At 31.5% G+C, this 18,878-nt stretch overlaps 1 protein-coding gene across 3 annotated transcripts in view; it reads left to right on the forward strand.

Annotated features, from left to right (window-relative positions):
* The first annotated feature begins 223 nt into the window (after positions 1–223).
* Positions 224–18,878, forward strand: part of LOC127705843 (excitatory amino acid transporter 1-like) — an 89,186-nt gene continuing 70,531 nt past the window's right edge. For 2 of the 3 annotated variants that reach the window (XM_052210194.1, XM_052210195.1), the window contains exons 1-7: positions 224–518; positions 2,569–2,643; positions 3,898–4,020; positions 5,483–5,561; positions 7,354–7,396; positions 8,715–8,841; positions 9,278–9,404. In XM_052210194.1, coding sequence (XP_052066154.1) covers positions 374–518; positions 2,569–2,643; positions 3,898–4,020; positions 5,483–5,561; positions 7,354–7,396; positions 8,715–8,841; positions 9,278–9,404 — 719 coding nt within the window. In that variant the 5' untranslated portion in view covers positions 224–373. Of the gene's footprint in view, positions 519–2,568; positions 2,644–3,897; positions 4,021–5,482; positions 5,562–7,353; positions 7,397–8,714; positions 8,842–9,277; positions 9,405–10,164; positions 10,399–11,206; positions 11,402–11,642; positions 11,778–13,579; positions 14,373–18,878 lie in introns of those variants that run through there. The other variant, XM_052210193.1, reaches the window with a different exon arrangement.

Genomic DNA, 18,878 nt, shown 5'->3' on the forward strand with positions numbered 1-18,878 from the left:
ATGCAACATTGATGTTGATGATTTGTTTACGTACGCCACAGGTAAATGTAATGCATAAAAACCATGTAACTTTGCGATATAACTCTAATGTCTTATTTCATATACGACTGCACACATCGTTTTTTATTAAAGTAATAAATGCACCTTAATTTAGATTTACTATCCTTAATATTTCATTTGTATTTAACGATGAAATTTGACTCTTATTTTTTAAATGAGAAGCTCAAGCCTTTCCCACACTCAACGAATGAAGCACTTAAGATGTATATTTACTTGTTTCTCATTAGTTTGTCCTACATTTTGTCGAAAGTTCATTGTATTTGATGAAAATAATACCGATTGCCTTGATCTTTGAGTGTAGTTATATTTCAACATGGCGGTAGGAAAAGAAAAATGCTTGGAGATTGTGAAAGCAAACTTGCTGGTACTTTTGACCTTAGTGGGGGCTGCAGTTGGATTTATTATAGGTGTGGTTGTTCGGAATACAAACCCAACGGACAGCACACTCATGTGGGTTGGTAAGTAAATTATAGTAACTTTTGTATTTTATTTTGACCGATGCAAAAACAAACAACAAAATTTTCATTTTTTTTATACTCTGAACAAAACTTAAGCTTCAAACAAACAGAAAACAGTTATTTATATATTTATAATATTCATGACTTTAGCTTGTCTTTAACGTATCCAGCGTCTGACTATCTATTAATAAGACTTGTAATCAATTTCCTTCGGTTGCTTATAAACAAAGTGAAAATGAAATACATTCTCGCACCCTTTGTAATATCAGTAATGCTTTCAACAGTTGAAGCTACGTCCTGCATATTGCACATCTCAATTTGACTGTAAAAATGAAGAAAGATGAATTAGAAAATAAATTTAGTACGTGCATTTCTATAGATGTTTAATATTGCATGGAACTTATCGATGTACATTTTCAACCATTCGGCCAGCCAACGGAGCGGAGTGACTTGTACATGTTGTAACAATGATTTCATTAGTAGTATATGCCAACTGTTATTGATACGATTCAATTATTTTTCTATGATAATTAATTTTGCAGGTCAATTTTCTTCTTTAATTTAAAAAAAAAGGTTGTATTCTCTTTTATACATTTCAACTGCTTTTTTATTTGAAGCAAAAATAAGTCAACAAAAAAGTTACACCCGACATATTTTCTCGACCATAAATTTCTGATTACGTACTTATTTTGATTAAAACTTTGTGGCAGATCTTAGATAGTCGATGTAAAATTTATATACATTTTATTTTCTAGTTCGGACGATGTAGATCTTGAGATAGATAGATTGTATACTAGTATGTAAACACTTGTCTATTCTTGAAGAACAGAAAACTATGTTGACCTTTATATGACCTTTTGAGTTTTTCGTGCCATTGTGTATCAGCCGTTTTGACGTATATTTCACATTTTTATTACCAAATTATAGACCAATAACAAAAATACAATATATTGTTTTCAGCTTTCAGCTAGAAAATTACTTCCGTAAGTGATTTTTAACAAAGTACCGCATAGATCATTTGTTTTTGCAAGTTCTATTTTTTCAACGAGAATACTTATTTATTCTTATTGAAGAAAATTAGAATAAAAATTCAATTTTTGAGACAAATGAAAAGGTACATTCATTGTGGTCACTTCTTCTAACATTTCATTGCATATTAGCATGTCTGTTGGTAAGTTGTTCACCATTTAAAATAATTTGATCAGATTGTTTAGGCCGCAGATACGTTTAACGATACATTCGCTTATGGAAGTAGTTTGTTAGTCCTCGCAATAGCAATGTCTGTATTTCAATCAAACGTTTAATTATTCTTATATCGCGTGTTCCTTTTTTATTCTGACTTTTGATTTATGCAAATGATTTTCGAGATTTTTCATTGATAAAACATGAACTTTTGATACAACATCTAACCTGCATTTAATGTCATTGTGCATCTAGCTGCTCCATGAAGTTCTAATCTAAATGAATTGAGTTGTTCTATTGCAAATGATGGACTTTGTCAAATCTTCGAATGTCGATAGGCAACCCATAAATTTCTACACCACCGACGGAATCACGACACTTGTATAGAATCTTGTTTGCATAGTGCTATTGCCTATCTTCTTTTGTCTTTATCATTTTGTTGCCTATCTTCTTTTGTCTTTATCATTTTGTTCTTATTTCATTTTTTCTGGGATGGGGTCACATTTAAAAGATTGAATTATATATTGTGATGAGGAGCGGGTGTAGGAAATTGTGAGCTCCCTCACAATATTTCCATATTTCCAGTTAAGAGCTTATTGCTTGACAGCCAGTAGAAAACAATATTATATTACCAAATCACACAATATTTAGTTTTTTTGTTTTGTTACCCTTTCTTGTTTGTAGAGCGAAAATAAATTTGAAGAAGAGAGAGCTTGGCATCCAGTAAAAAAAAAAGTGGTACATTTTAATATTTATGTTTAAAACAATATTTGAGAATGTATAAAACAATGTTTGCTCATTTAATGTACTTAACTATTTAGTGACAAAACGTATAAACAATTATTAAAGCTTTAACTTGTGTTTGTAGGTATCTTAGGAGAGATTTACCTAAACATGCTGAAGATGATGATAGTTCCTCTCATAGTAGCCTCAGTTATAACAGGTAAGTAGGTTGAACTAAAGTGATTACAGATGGACTGCTTTTTACTTGGAATTGAAGTGAAAAATAGGAAAGGCCCCATCAACATCAAATTCTTCAAATAAAAAACTATTAAATGACAACCATGCACTGACGAGTTTCCTGATAGGTTCGTCTTTGAAGAGGTTTTTCATGAACATATAGCGGGGTTAAACATTCTTATGCATGATTCTTAATGGGATTCGTTTCTCACATATTCAATAATGTTTGTCTTCAGTAGTATTACCATTACTATCCAAAACTTTGGTCATATAATTATATGATTATTTAACATTTTTACTTACATCTGACAATTATGATTTGTTACTAGATAAATTGATAACATAGATTTTGTTTATTTACATTGATCTTTGAAAAAATGAATGACACTTTTAGCTATCTATGCTAAAAAAATTATGCACATATGTTTTGTAAGAGATGAAAGAGCGATATGTTTGTAAACAGTGGATAATTGGGTCATTCCTATGAACTACTCCCTCGTGTATGGGTGTGATTCTTGTCAGGGTTTTGCATTATTATTTGTCTTTTTTGGTATAAACAACGCTTCCACTTTGTATTAGGTTTTGTATTTTCAAATATTTTGACTTGATCATCATTAAAGAGACTTGTCGAAACGTGCATCTTGTGCTGTGCAAGTAACGTTAATGTTATTAATTGCAATTTGCCAGATTCTGGGGATGTTTAAAGATCAACTGTTTAGAAATGAAATTTTAGTTGACTACCATCAAACTGAAATCATTATAACTGCTTTACTGTACATGGATAGACTAATCATTGGCTATTTATTCATTGTTTTATTTATGGTCCAATTGCCAAAAACAGCAACAGTTGAAGCAACATTTGACAATACATGTAAACGAAAACACTTTTGTAATGATTATGTAAATAACCTTTTTAAATTAAAAATATAAAATAATGAGATAGGGTATGACAGCCAATGAGACAAATTTTCACCAGAGACCATATGACGTAGACGAAAAAAATCACAAAACATTCAAACGAGAAAACTAACGGCCAGATTTATGACCAAAACAATATAACAAGGTCATACAACCTCCTTGAATAAACAAAAAACAAATATGATATACAGTAACAAACAACAACCACCACATTTCAGACTCGTAACTAGGTACAGGCACACAAAGAATGTTGAACATTAGAAGACTCACTTTTCTTAAATTTAATTCATTTATCATTATACTTTATTTGATTTAACAGGAACAGCTACCCTAGACCCTAAATCAAATGGGAAAATTAGCTTAGTTAGTTTGGGTTATATCATGTCAACGAACTTCCTTGGATGCTTAGTTGGTAGTATACTTTGTGTGATCATCCGACCAGGTAATATATTCATATCATAGTTATATGATACTTGACGCAAATAATTTAATGAATTAACAAACAAAAAATCCACAATCCATAATTTACACACTTGTTAATTCACAATTGAACAAAATCAATGTACTTTACATCTATTGAAGTTCAACGACGTTAGTACTTGTAACCATTTTACTCCGTTAGTCATAAATCAAGGACTTTCTAAAGTATGCTGTACTTGGGATGAATTGTTACCTCTACTAAAATTTGCCAGTTGCTTAACATTTCCTAAAACATCGAGTTTTGAAAATATGCAACATCTTTAACTTGCATCATAAATACATCTTCTTTAGTAAAAAAACTGTAAACCCGATAAATACGATTCTGGTATATTTTTATTTGTCAATGAATGGCTATATTTTAATATTTTCTTACCTCAAGTTTTTCTTACCTCAAGTTTAAAACCAGGTTTAATCCACCATTTTCTACATAAGAAGATGCCTGTACCAAGTCAGGAATATGACAGTTGTTATCCATTCGTTTGATGTGTTTGAGCTTTTGATTTTGCTATTTGATTATGGACTTTCCGTTTTGAATTTTACTCGGAGTTCGGTATTTTTGTGATTTTACTTTTTACTGGTCTGATACTAGTCCAATAATTATGACGTCTTGAAAGGCTATTTTAATTTTTTTTTCTGTGACGCCTTCCTACGACGTCATAATGCTGAAGCCATTTTTCCGTCTGGACTTTGAGAGCGAATTCTGGGGGGAACTTTGAGACCCAATTTTGGCATGGACTTTTCATTGCCAGCTAGATATTTTTGCATAGTTACAAAGTCCTACCTTTTTGTGCTTATTGATGCAAAATATTTCCAGAAATATCCAAAAGATATGATAAAATAAGATACGATTCCATTTAAGGTGAGCAAATATTTACTTAATTTCAAAATGGTTTCCCAGAATTTCCAAAATACGTCACTTCCGGAGAGTATAAAATATCAAACTAGGTAAAACTTGATGCACCAAAATTTCCGGAACGTTCGATTTATATTATCCGGAAATTCTGGTCCATCAAATTTTACCGAGTTTGATATTTTATACTCTCCGGAAGTGACGTATTTTGGAAATTCTGGGAAACCATTTTGAAATTAAGTAAATATTTGCTCACCTCAAATGGAATCGTATCTTATTTTATCATATCTTTTGGATATTTCTGGAAATATTTTGCATCAATAAGCACAAAAAGGTAGGACTTTGTAACTATGCAAAAATGTCTAGCTGGCAATGAAAATTTTATGCCAAAATTAGGTCTCAAAGTTCCCCCCAGAATTCGCTCTCAAAGTCCAGACGGAAAAAATGGCTTCAGCGTTATGACGTCGTAGGAAGGCGTCACAGAAAAAAAATTATAATAGCCTTTCAAGATGTCATAATTATTTGGACTAGTCTGATACAGTCTTGAAATGCGTGTTTTGTGATTTAATTACAGGTGAAATCGCTAAAACAGAAGTTAAAGCATTTAACTCGGTTCCTTTAGAAACAGAGGACATTTTCGCAGATTTACTGAGGTATAATAAGGAGCGATTTAGACTTACTTTATAATTCATTTTTATTGTAGACAATAAACTGAAGACAGGAATTCTTACACATGAACTTAAAGTACAAATACATTGTTTTACACCTTTAAAGAAGGATGTAATAAGTTTTATTGTTGACTAATACACACTTCTGTTATACTACGAGGACATACCTGTCTCTGTAGCTCAGTACTTCGGTATTTTCATGAAAATATGGATATCGTTCTATTGAAATTATTATAATGTTTTGTTATACGTAATGCGCATCTGATGTAGGAATGTTGTTACAACAGAAACACAGGTAACATTTGACCATTGTTATATTTTATAAGCGTTTACTTTCAAATCAACGAATTTACCATGGCAAATTAATTTTCTGTACACTGTAAGGTCAAATACAAGCTGAAATAATTTGTAAACAAATTTTTATAAGCCCGTTTATGGGACGTATTATGGTATACCGTTGTCCGTCCGTCCGTCCGTCCGTCCGTCTGTCCGTCCGTTTGTCCGTCCGTCGTCCACATGTCGGACAATAACTGAAAAACGCTTTAAGCAATTTGCAAGAAACGTTGGTGAATTGTTTATATCTATTGACGTAAACTCCCTTTCGATTTTTATAAATTTTGGATTTAACGTTTCCGAGTTATGGGATTTTATTCATTAAAAAAGGGGGATTTTCCAGTTTTCAGACAATAACTGAAAAATGCTTTGAGCAGTTTTCATGAAACTTTGGTGAATTGTTTATATCTATTGACTTAAGCTCCTTTTCGTGTTTTATAAATTTTAGATTTTACGTTTCCGAGTTATGGGTTCTATTCATAAAAAGGGTGGATTTTCCAGTTTTTGGACAATAACTCAAAAGTGAGCAGTTTTCATGAAACTTTGGTGACTGATTTACATCTATTGAAATAATCTCCCTTTAGATTTTTTATAATTTCTGATATGACATTGAGAAGTTATGGCATATCATTCGCTCATGGTGCAGCTCTTTTTTTTTTAATGTAATGTCAAAATTTAAATTATCGACAGGAATGCACATGTATAGAGCATCTGAAAAACATTTAAATATTTCAACTTTTTCAATACTCTGTACGAAAACAAAAACACGTACAATGAAAAAAATCTCCAAAAATTGCTTGAGAGTTTACTCTCCATACACTAAAAGCCAACTGATTTCACGTGCTTTTCTCAAATAAAACGTTATACGGAGGTAGACCAACGGCCTGAGTGAGAGTCATATTAGTTTTATTGTTATTATTATTATTATCAGAAGTGGTAGTGGTAGTGTTAATATAACTGCTACAAAAATGTAATACGATATAGTCATTTGAAGTTAAATTTCCATTTAATTTAATACAAATAGAAAGAAGAAATATATTCTAACGATTCGCTTTTTTAAACATAATCGACACCGATATTAACATGTTCTATACTAAAGACAAGTGAAAACTTCAATTATTTCTTTATTGTATAACATAAATGGCCTTTGTCTCTGTAAAATATCAGAATGAACATCTTAAATGAATGCCAAACAAATTTAATGACATGAGGTTAACTATCAAACATTGTCTTGAATGACTTGATGTCTCTTAGTTTTTTTGTGCTGTTGGGTTGTTGAAGAATACCCGACATTTTATTTTATTAGAATTTGCAAATATTGATTGAATATTTCAGGCATTATGCATGGACAGTTATTTTTCATATTTATATCACATAAAACAGCTGTTTCATGCATTCTCTTTTTGTCAATCTATATAGCATATATCTGATATTCTATTTACAGAAATATCTTCCCCGACAATTTGATATCTGCAACTTTTCGCAAGGTAAGCTATTAACAGAGTTTTAAAATATTTTTTTCATGCTGTAATGTTGCAGAAGCGCGCCCAACTTTACAATTTCATGTTTAAGTGTTATTTGTCTCTCACTATCAATATGTATAGGTACAGATGAATTATTATCATATTTGAGGATACAAAAACAAGTCTTAAAAAAGGTTTCTTTATTTTATTTTATCTTAAAATATGTTTTGTTTTTTGTGCATTTATCATCTTCTCGCAACAAAGTTACCGACTGACTATATATAAGTTTGCCTTTCCCTTAATTCTGTTTAAAATATTTAGTTTATCCAGAAGAGTTGTACTCTTTCAAACCTGTGTTTATCATAGCAAAAAATTAATAGATATTTTAGGGATATAAGTAAAATGTGTTTCTAGTTTAGAACAATATATGTTGCGGTTACCTCGCTTTTAATGAAATAAAATATTTTAATGAATACTGCATTTATCAAAAACAAAAGCTCATTCAGTATTTGCCCATTTGTTACAATTATGAAAATACTGCATATAAACTTTTTAATAATTTATTATAAATCATATGAAAAGTCCTATAACAAAATAATTTGCATCGTCGAAAATTGCTTTATAAAAGAGAGGCGGAAGATACCAAAAGGGATATTCAAATGCATAAGTCGATGAAAAAGTGATATTCCCATGTCAAAAAACGAAAAACGACCGACATACTATTTTCATTTAATAGTTAAGTGCAACTAGAATACGGAAACTTTTAGGGAAAAGGTATTACATACGTATCTGTATCTGTTGCACTATTAAATGCATTATCTAGAAGCCTATATAATTTCAAGGTAAGAGTCATGTAAAGGTCACAAAATAACACGAGATTAAAGTCTTAACTCTAGCTTTGCATCTAATATTTATTGAACATCATTAAATGTTTTTCCACGGAAAGAGCTGGAATCTCCTTTTTCATTTCAAAAAAATGATGTCATAAATTTGTTTACGGGATTAATGCTTGTGAAAATTCAACGTCACTGGATAGGTTAAATGAATGAGCTTGTATGTATCATGAAATGGCGTACTTAGCGATACCTAATAATGTTTGGGGTTATCTCATGATTTTTTTTTATTTGCAACCTTAATATTTTCTTTTTACCTTATTTTTGGCCTCATTATTTTGTGTTCATAAAATTTTCATCAAAACAATTTTACTTGCATAGCAACAAAAGCAAATCCCCGGCAAAAATGAAAGTCTGACTTTCATGCCTTAGCTTAAGTTTTATTCGTTGTATAGAGAAGAAAACATACATATATTCATAGGATTGTAACACGTGATTGTTGTTTGTAGACAATAACCAGCTACGATACAGAGAAGTACAAAGGAAATGAAACTATTAATGGGACAACCGTAGAAGTCATAAAGACTATGGTGACTGGAAAAAATCTATCCAGTGCTGATAGCACAAATATTCTAGGTATAGTTCTGCCGAGGGGCTTTGTTTAGATTTATTAGTTAACATAGGAACAATGTATACACATAAAATTACCAAAAGGGATTTTACTTATTTCAAAAAGAAATGATAAGGAAACACAGAAACCATGGGGAGTACTGTATTTCTAGCCATGTTAACCTGTTCATTCTACAAACCTTCAGAAATGATAAACTTTACATAAACATACGCTTGAGTGTATACTAAAACAACATGTCAATCACTCTAATAATTATTTTACCATAGGAATATGCGGCAATAATTTTTTTTATATCATAGCAATCACATAAAAGGAAGCAAACTTTTTTTCATTGTTACATTATTAATTTATACAATTAACTTTAATCTATTTTGATAAATATGTGCGAAAATGTAAATCAGTATTTTTTTTTATTTATTATAATACAATGTATTTATGTAGGTCTTTTGATTGCCAGTGCCGTATTTGGCATTGCAACTGCGTCAACAAAAGAAATTGGACAACCTTTCTTCAAGTTCTTTTACTCAGCTACTGAAATTATCTTGGTGATTTTAGGAAAATTAATTTGGTAAGGATTTGAAAATAATTTGTGAACGTTATTTATTGCCAAATGACAAACAACTCATAAATACCAGGCTCAAAATTTTGAACACTAGACGCGCGTTTCGTCTACCAAAAATTCATCAATGACGCTCGAACCAAAAACGTCTAAAAGGTCATTCGTTGTTGTGATTTTTCTTTCTTAAGTTTTATTTATACTTTGATCCGGTAGTTGGATTGATGGAATTATGCTGATTATCGACTTGACCACATTTTAAATCATCAGTAGTCACCGATTGATAAAAAAAAATTCGCTGAAAGGGATACATTTATTCAGAGTGTAATGTAAGAGAAGTTACGTAACCAAATTGCATTATAAATGTACATTTATATTTAACATCATGTCTGACGTGTATGAAACTAAACGATGCTTTTTGTGACTGTGTTCTAATAACGCAAAATGAAAATGAACCAGTAAATTTAAGGGATCAATTTGTTTATTTCTATACAAAGTGACAATATCATATATGATATACCAGAAGATAAAAAAAAATCGAAAATTAAAGACAGATGATGATGTTGATAATAGATCTACAATATTCTGTAGTGAATTTGTTCAGGCTTCATGAAGATTCAGTAAAATTAAGATGAAAGGCTTTGAATTTTTCAGCCTATATATTAACATCTGCATAATTATCTGGTTTGTCATTGGTTGCATGAACAGTCTGGTTACTACCTTATTAGAAGTTAGGTAGTTAGGTTATTCATATCGGGAAGTTTAATTTTAGGTTTACACCAATTGGTGTAGTGAGTCTGATTGGTAAAACTATTGGAGGAACAAAGAACTTAGAGGACGATTTCAGTAGGCTTGGTTTATACATAGCAACACAAATGATTGGTTATTTACTCTTCATGATAGTAGCAGTGCCAATTACATATTTCATACTGATGAAAATGAATCCGTTTAAATTTCTTTTCACTGTTATTCATGCTTTTGTGATAGTGTTTGCTACTTCTAGCACGTAAGTTAGAGTATAGACAAAACAAAAAACATAGTGAGTGTTAAGAACACAGATATTTCTGCACCAACATTAAATATAAAGCAACAGAAAATGAATTCAAAATAGCATTCATTCATCTAGCATGAATACGCCAGACATATAGTCAATCCATATCTAAAGATTTATTTGATGCATATAACTATAGCATTATATAAGCAGATATAGTTGCAGATACTATAAAACTCACATCAATAGTTTTAAAAGAAATCTGTTATACAAATATTCAAAATTAGTTATCTATAACACTAATTTATAAAGGTTAAAGATTTACCATTAATTGCTCGACTGATATATATTTCACTCTGCAACAGTGTCCTTTGACAACAAGTCTTTATATCACAGACGTGAAAATATATCCATCAGAAAATAAATTATTGTTGCATCATGAAACTAGAATGTAGAAAAATTCCAATGAGTATCAGAATTGGTATAATCTAAGGAACTGTAAAACTACTCATGGAATTCAATCTAATATTTTGCAAAATTAATGAAGAATTTCGCGTTAATGAGAGTAATAGTGATAGGTATGTAGTGTTTGGAATTAAGATAACTCAATAAAGTAAAGGTTTACTAATTTTGGTTAACATAATAAGTATTTTCATAATTTCATTGAAATATTTAGAAATACACAACATGGCAGCAATCGTATTTTGCTTGAAAAAAACATTGATGGAAAATTAGAAAAATTGAATTGAAAATTATTTGATATAAAGTTGATATGAGTTGCAAAGCATACATCTATTATAAACCTGACTATTTCTCGTATCAGAGCTATAGCTATTCCTGAAAGTATACGACAATTAGAAGGACCGAACAAATTAGACCGTAGAGTGACTCGATTTGTTGTTCCATTATGTGCTGCTATTGGACGTTGTGGTAGTTGCATTTACATTAGTATCTCCTGTTTGTTTGTCATGCAAATCACTGACCAGGAAGTGGATGCTGCTTCGGTCATTTTAGTAATGTGAGTTTCTTACCGTTAGATTAAATAACATACGTACAAGATAATTTTTTGAAAATTAAATAACATTGATATATTTTAAATTCCAAAAGACGACCGCCAAATATATATATATATATAAATATCATTCTATTAATACAAAAAACTTATGTTCCATCATGCTGATCGTAACAGCAACATAGTTTTAGTAATAATATTATGTACATCTAAACAATGACTGATTATAGACAAATGATTATTTTAGCATTCTAACAACATTTTCGTCCTTGGCCATACCATCTGTGACAGGGGCTAGCTTGATTACTGTGATCATCCTACTCACTGCGTTAAATATTCCACCTGAAGCGGCAGCACTTCTTTACTCATTCGAATGGTTTTTGTAAGTATATTGTACGATGTAATCTAGATTGTGTTTTAGTTTTTTCAGATTTACAATCTACTACAATATCTTTTCTTGTTGGCGTCATTGCCATATTTATTGTATGTTGTTTGAATTTTTTCGTCAGTTGTGTTGTATGTCTGTGATGTATATTTACACAGTTTAGGAAGCTGGATCCCAATTATTGTCACTTTAAACGCTAATGTTTGTTTGGGTCGCTAACCTGATTTAGTGAATATAACTGAACGATAAACAACTGTCATACAAGTGGGAGGTTAAGCTAGCTATAAAATCAGGTTTAAACAACTATTTCTTCCGAAAGTTCCTGTACCAAGTCAGAAATATGATAGTTGTTTTCTATGCGTTCCGTTGGTTGACATAGTCTATTGATTTTGTCAGGTTTTATGGACTTTCCCTTTTTGAATTTACCTTGAAGTTTGTTTTTTTTTTATTATTCTTTTTAATGTATTCATGCTGTCATCGCACAAAAAGTAAAATCACAAAAATACTGAACTCCGAGGACAATTCTATCGGAAAGTCCCTAATCACATGGCAAAATCAAATGACAAAACACATCAAACGAATGGACAACAACTGTCATATTCCTGACTTGGTACAGGCATTTTCAAATGTAGAAAATGGTGGATTGAACCTGGTTTTATAGCGCTAAACCTCTCACTTGTACGACAGTCTTATCAAATTCCGTTATATTTACAACGATGCGTGAACAAAACAGACATTATAAATAAAATAGTCAAAATATGGGTACAGCAGTCATCACTGTGTTACAATATCAAAACAAACAATTATTTACAAAAAAGAACAAAAGCATCTATTGACGTTAGAAAATGTAAACGTGACATAAGAAGAAATTTTGTCATTCAATGTTTATTTAAAACAATTTTATAATTTCACATGTGGAATGTTGGTATACAGGGTTAAAAAATCAAAAACTATGTTAGAATAAATTTCAGAAATAGACCGAGATTTAAAATTGTCCAGAAGTTCTTTAGAATTTTTAAGAATCCACATATGGTTAATACCACTACGGGAGTAAAATAAATTTGTCGTTTGTCGTTCAAAGTATTTTCAAATTTATAATAGAACAATAACATAATGACATATAATAGAACAAGAACATAATGACGGGATCTTTTAAAGTACAGAGTCACGTTATAAGAACCACAGAAACACAAAAAGTCGCATATACAAAACACACCAGCAAAAATGAAAGATAATACAAACACATTGACGGGATGTCTAAGTACCTAGCCACGTCAAATGGATATCACAGAAAACAAACCAAACAGTAAAAGTAATATTAATAATAGAACAAAGACAAATGAAAGAACAATATTACACGTTGTTAAGATGATAAACAACGTCAGTATGCAGAATCTATACTTCAAGACCATCATGTATTATTTGTGAAGTTGATACGGAATATTTATCAACACGCCTTGTTACCTTCCGATGAACTTTTTTAGAAAAAGGACGAGACGTTCTTTGACATACCCCTGGTTCATCAACTTTCTGCTCAGACACTGGTGACGTTTAACAAAGTCTGAGTAGGAGCTGCAAGCTCTTGAATATCGAATAAGTTGGGAAATATATATCCCATATGCAGGTGAAGTTGGTATATTGCTACTAAGGTGGGGGAAATTTATAATTTTAAAATTAAAATCGTAACTGAGATGACTGTGTATGTTAAATTCGAGATATAAGTCTAAAAATGAGGCGGAGGAAGCCGTGTCTGTTGTTTCTTTAATTTCTACACTTTGTAAATACTTTTCCTATTTCAGAGATAGGATGAGGTCAATTACAAACTACAGCGTACAAGTGACATGTGTAGTATTTACACAGAGGCTGTGCTTATCCTCGTTGAAGACTAATAATAAAGAGGATGAAACATCTGCGGTATTAAATGAAAAAGAAAATGGAATTCAAATAGCTGAGATTGTTGACGACGAAAAACATTTCTCAGAGGAAACATTTAATCAACGCTTTTGAAATACTCCGTGGAATTTATTTTAGTCAAACTTACATTTGTAAATAGTAGTAATTATACATAACTATTGAACTGAATTCAAGTCTCACAAGGATCAGCACACCAAATTATTTTGTACTTCAATGTATTCATGCATTTATAAAAGACCGATATTGCATAATCTTTTAATTGAAAAATTATTGCCTTAAAATATTATACCCAATATATCTTCTGTTCATAAATCCACCACATTGCATAGCTATTTATAGAATATATATTGCACCTCATTGTATGTTTTTATATAATATACTAGTAATGTTAAATGTTGTAAAAGTGCTATAAAATTATGTTTTACATTTAATAAATAATGCAACAATGAACAGAGTAAAGATGTTATAGATTATTGAAATGTCAAGACACTTATCAATTATCTTCATTTACAGAACTAATGTACAAAATCATAATCCGGTGCTGATTCTGCAATTTAAAGGGGGCGGGAAGAAAACATTAGGAATGAGACCTGTAAAAAGTCTATGCATTAACCATATATGAAGCTCCCTAAAGGGGCTGGTCCTCTGCCCCCTTTCCTTTTCCACCCCAACAAATCGACCTCTAGTAGCCACATTTCCACAAATTCTAGGTTGTTTTATACAGAAATGGAACATGTACATATCTCGGTGAAAATCGACGATTCAAACGCAAAAAATTAAGGTGAAATGTTCAACTTCAATTGACAGAAAAGAATAAATAATGATAAAATCGAACCTAGAAGGTTTGCTCCATATCTTGGTTTGTTTCTCGATGTTCTTTTTTTGAAATGTATTTATTTGCACAAAATACATGTATATATATATATATTATATGGTATAATTACGGTAATTCGTCCATTATAATAGTTTCATCGGTAAAATCAAGACAAATGTATATTGTTGAAACCTTTGACTAACTTGTTAATAAATAATGATGGTAAAAAACCTGGGCAGCAGTCTGGATTGGGAGGATATTTTTATTACTTAAAAGTTTACTTGTATAATTATTCTATTAGGTGGAGCCAGGGGTTCCAGCAGGAGTACGCTCTTTGCACTGTTTAATGTTTATAAAATATGATTTTTTTTCAATAAATAAATTTTCTTTCAGATTTTTTATCAAGCTACAATATTTACTTGTCCGCCTTGCTTTTTTGTTCTGTATATATAATATTTTGTTAACAATATTATGAGGTTTCTTATGTAGTTTTTTTCTTCGGTTTTTTCGAATATCCCAAATAAAACTATGTCTAAATCAAGTGGTAGTTTAAATTGGACTTTTGTATATATCCATCTTTTATTTTTTTCCCACACGTCAAATACTTTTAAACAAGTCCAGAAGATGTGTTTAATGGTTTCTATTGAGTCCATACATAACGTACCTTTAATGTTTTATATAACTTTAATTTTGTAGAGAAATTCATTTGTCCCCCAAATTCATTTTCCTCGATCTTGAAACAAATAGACGACTTCAAATTTGAATCTATGACAAACATAACAATATACAACTCCAATTTCTCAACATTAACATACGTTCTGACCAATCGCATGGTGTTTGCATATCTCAATTGACATGTTACGTTCGTGCATACCTTCTGACCCATCGCAAGGTGTTCACATATATCAGTAGACACGTTACGTTCGTGCTTATTCACATTAGATGGACTGCATTAACATGAGGCTGATCCTTACACAAACACTATTCAAAAAAAGTTATGAGGAAGAGATACTAATATTGACCCTACATTAGTTTACAATCGCTATCACGAATTTGTTGAACGATACAATACGTCTATGTCGCAGCTCACTAGCGAAATGTTTTGTTGGTTCTAGATCTTTAGATACCAGAATAGTCTGATCTGTAATTTACCCGAAATTTAACAGAATGTGGATTAGCATGGCGGCTAATGCATAGCATAGCAAGAAATGCTTACCTGATGTTTACTTGGCAAAAATGGCTTCCTGGACAAGGCGTACACTATAGCTTAGTCATTAGGGTCTGATATGCCATCCCTTTTCCCTATATTTGGAATTGTGAACAAATTCTACGGTCGACGCTCCCGGTCTCGCAATTAGATATCCAGCAACCCTCGGTTTTTTTTAACCTTTATAGTACGATGACAAGTAGGATAAATTAAATATTTTATGGACCGAAATACCTTACGGATAATTTTGGTCTTATTTTGAAGATAAATTTGATGCCCTTTGATTAAACCTGTCGTAAAATATCAGATATTTAAAAGTGTGGTCAAAGGGCAGAGGGGTGGATTTTAAAAAATCATATTCTTTTACAATATATCGGCCATCCCTCTTGATAACTGAGAGCATATTTCTATGGAATCATGCTCTAGAATCGTTGCACAAATTCAGCTTATCATATTAACGCATTATTGCTAGAGATAAATGACGTATACCTTCGCTTCCAACATGTAATACTTCTGAAATGGTCGATATAAAAGTGTCTCCAATTGGTTTGAAAACCTAACAACCACGGCAAGGTCCAAGACCACGTGCACGTGCAGGCTTTTTTTTTTTTTTGGTGTTGTTTTGTGAGGTTTTTTTTAAAGTCAAGTCGGAGGCCAGTAGTAGTAAAATACATGACATATTGAGCCTTGAGATTCAGCGCTCAGTCATCACCCTCATTGTAGCAACCTTCTGAAAACAGTCTGATGAGTAATCACCACTGCCCTAACAACAACATATCCTTGTGCACGACAATTTCTGTTAGTTGCATACGCAAGATTTGTTACAAGTAGTTTTTAATTTGCATGAGCAAACAAGGTCCTGTAAAAATGTGGACGACATTGGACCTTCAAAATATACTCGAACAATGGAGCTATATTCCATGGTATGGCGATATAGTAATTTATCCAGACTTACACTTGGAGTGAAACTCGAAGAATGTGTTGTATACATGATACATCTGAAGGAGATAGCCTCACAAGGAAGCATCCTTAGATAGCCCTGACCTCAATTTGATTTATTAGGTTTATTGAGATCACCATGTACTGATTTAGTCTTGCCTCTGGGGTCATATAGATTCGATGAATTGTCTTCACACTGCAACAGATTAGTCAATACCAGAACTAGATAGAGTAGGCTGTAAGGCATATTAACTGTCTTTATGTTTGGTACTTTGTTACTTTTGCCTTAATATTAGTTAATTTTTGTGCTTCGTGTCAATCAGATGAGTCAAACCATTTTGGTCCTCAATGCTCTTCAACTTCGTACTTTATTTGGCCTTTTTAACTTTTTTGGATTCGAGCGTCACTGATGAGTCTTTTGTAGACGAAACGTGCGTCTGGCGTAAATACAAAATTTAATCCTGGTATCTATGATGAGTTTATTTACAACAGAGTTGTACAGTTTGTTCTTATGATTAACTGTTACACCACTGTCCCAGGTAATGTTAGGGTTTAGCACTCACAAACATTCGAGATATATTATGTAAATATGGTTTTAGTGATATTTGGTTTTCACAGAGAGTTAGAAACAGTCAATTATTTTTGAGTAAATTTAAACAAAGAGTTATAGATAATTATATATCTGAAGGTTTATTGTATTTTGAAAATTCGCCAAAATGTACTTTGTATCAGTATTTACACGATGGCCACACTATGCAATTTTACCTTAGTCGTCCATTAAACAGTTTGTATAGATCTTATATTACTAGGTATAGAGTAAATGCTCATGCACTATGTATAGAAACAGGCAGATACTATAGTATAGCAAAAAATGAACGTTTGTGTAGTATGTGTAATAAAAATGCGATTGAAGATGAGTATCATTTTATTTTAGAATGTGATAAATATAACGACATCAGATGTAAATATGTAGTTATTACTATGAGAGTACATCTACTTTTGAATTAGTGCAACTGTTATCTGTAAGAAATATCAAAGAGCTAAACAACCTGGGAAAATATTTATTTTCTGCAGAAAAAGCACGTAATGGTTAATTATTCAAATGCTTATTTTTAGTTTAATATGTCTATATGTCATACTGCCCTTTGACCACACTTTTAAATATAATTCTTTCATTGATTTGTATAATTTGTGTATAAATGTTATATTATGCTGTATATTATCTATTGGATATTTATATTGTGTAAATCAAATAAGCTGTATTTGCTTACGGAAATAAAGTATTATTAACCCCGCAACATTGTTATATGCACGCCCCATTTCAGAAGCCTATAATTCAGTGGTTGTTATTTGTTGCTGTCTTTTATATTCGTTTAGATTTTTTCCCCGTTAAATTATTTGTCATAAGTTAAGGCTACAGTATTTTATCGATATTCAAATCTCATATATCGATTAATTAGACAAATCCAGGTAACAAACCAAAAAAAAAAGGGACTTGCATAATCTCTAAAAGGAGCGAGACAGTTTACGCCGACAGTGTCTCCAGTGTCATAATTAGCCAGTCTATTTTCACGTTTCAACTGTTTCACATTTTGTTGTGTCTGGGTCTTTTAAAGCTGACTATAAGATATATGTTTTGAAATTGTTGAAGGCCGTCAACGACATACACTTGCTTAAATGCATGTCATTTTGGCTCTTGTGGAAAGTTTTCTCATTAGCAACATCTCCTTATTTAGATATATATATATATATATAAATATTATTTCTGTGACTGCATCTTACGATCCTCTACGACAGATTAGCTATTCTGCAATCAATTCTATCTTCATGCCTTATATATCATGTACTGTGTTACACCACTAGATTCTTCTGACGAGGAAATGTAGCACTAGGCCACCGAAAGCTGAATTTGAGTTCAGTCTAGGTCGCCGAGTGGTCTAGAGCGCTGGACACAGTGCAGGTGGTGTTGTCACGATATCCCAATAGCATGAGTTCGAATCGCGGCGAGGGAAGAACAAACATTTGCTTCCGCCAATTTGGAGATTTAACATTGTTGTGCTGATATTTAAAGTAATTATGAATATGATATGTGTTTTCAGCTGTGTATCACCTTCACTGGTGATCAAATGGATGGATCTGTCGTAGAGTTCTCACTTGTTTAGACGTACTTACATATATTATATATATATATATATACATCCTATCATTGTAATCAACATTAATG

The sequence above is a fragment of the Mytilus californianus genome, unplaced genomic scaffold (assembly GCF_021869535.1).
Source record: "Mytilus californianus isolate M0D057914Y unplaced genomic scaffold, xbMytCali1.0.p SCAF_6, whole genome shotgun sequence".
In the NCBI taxonomy this organism is placed as follows: domain Eukaryota; kingdom Metazoa; phylum Mollusca; class Bivalvia; order Mytilida; family Mytilidae; genus Mytilus; species Mytilus californianus.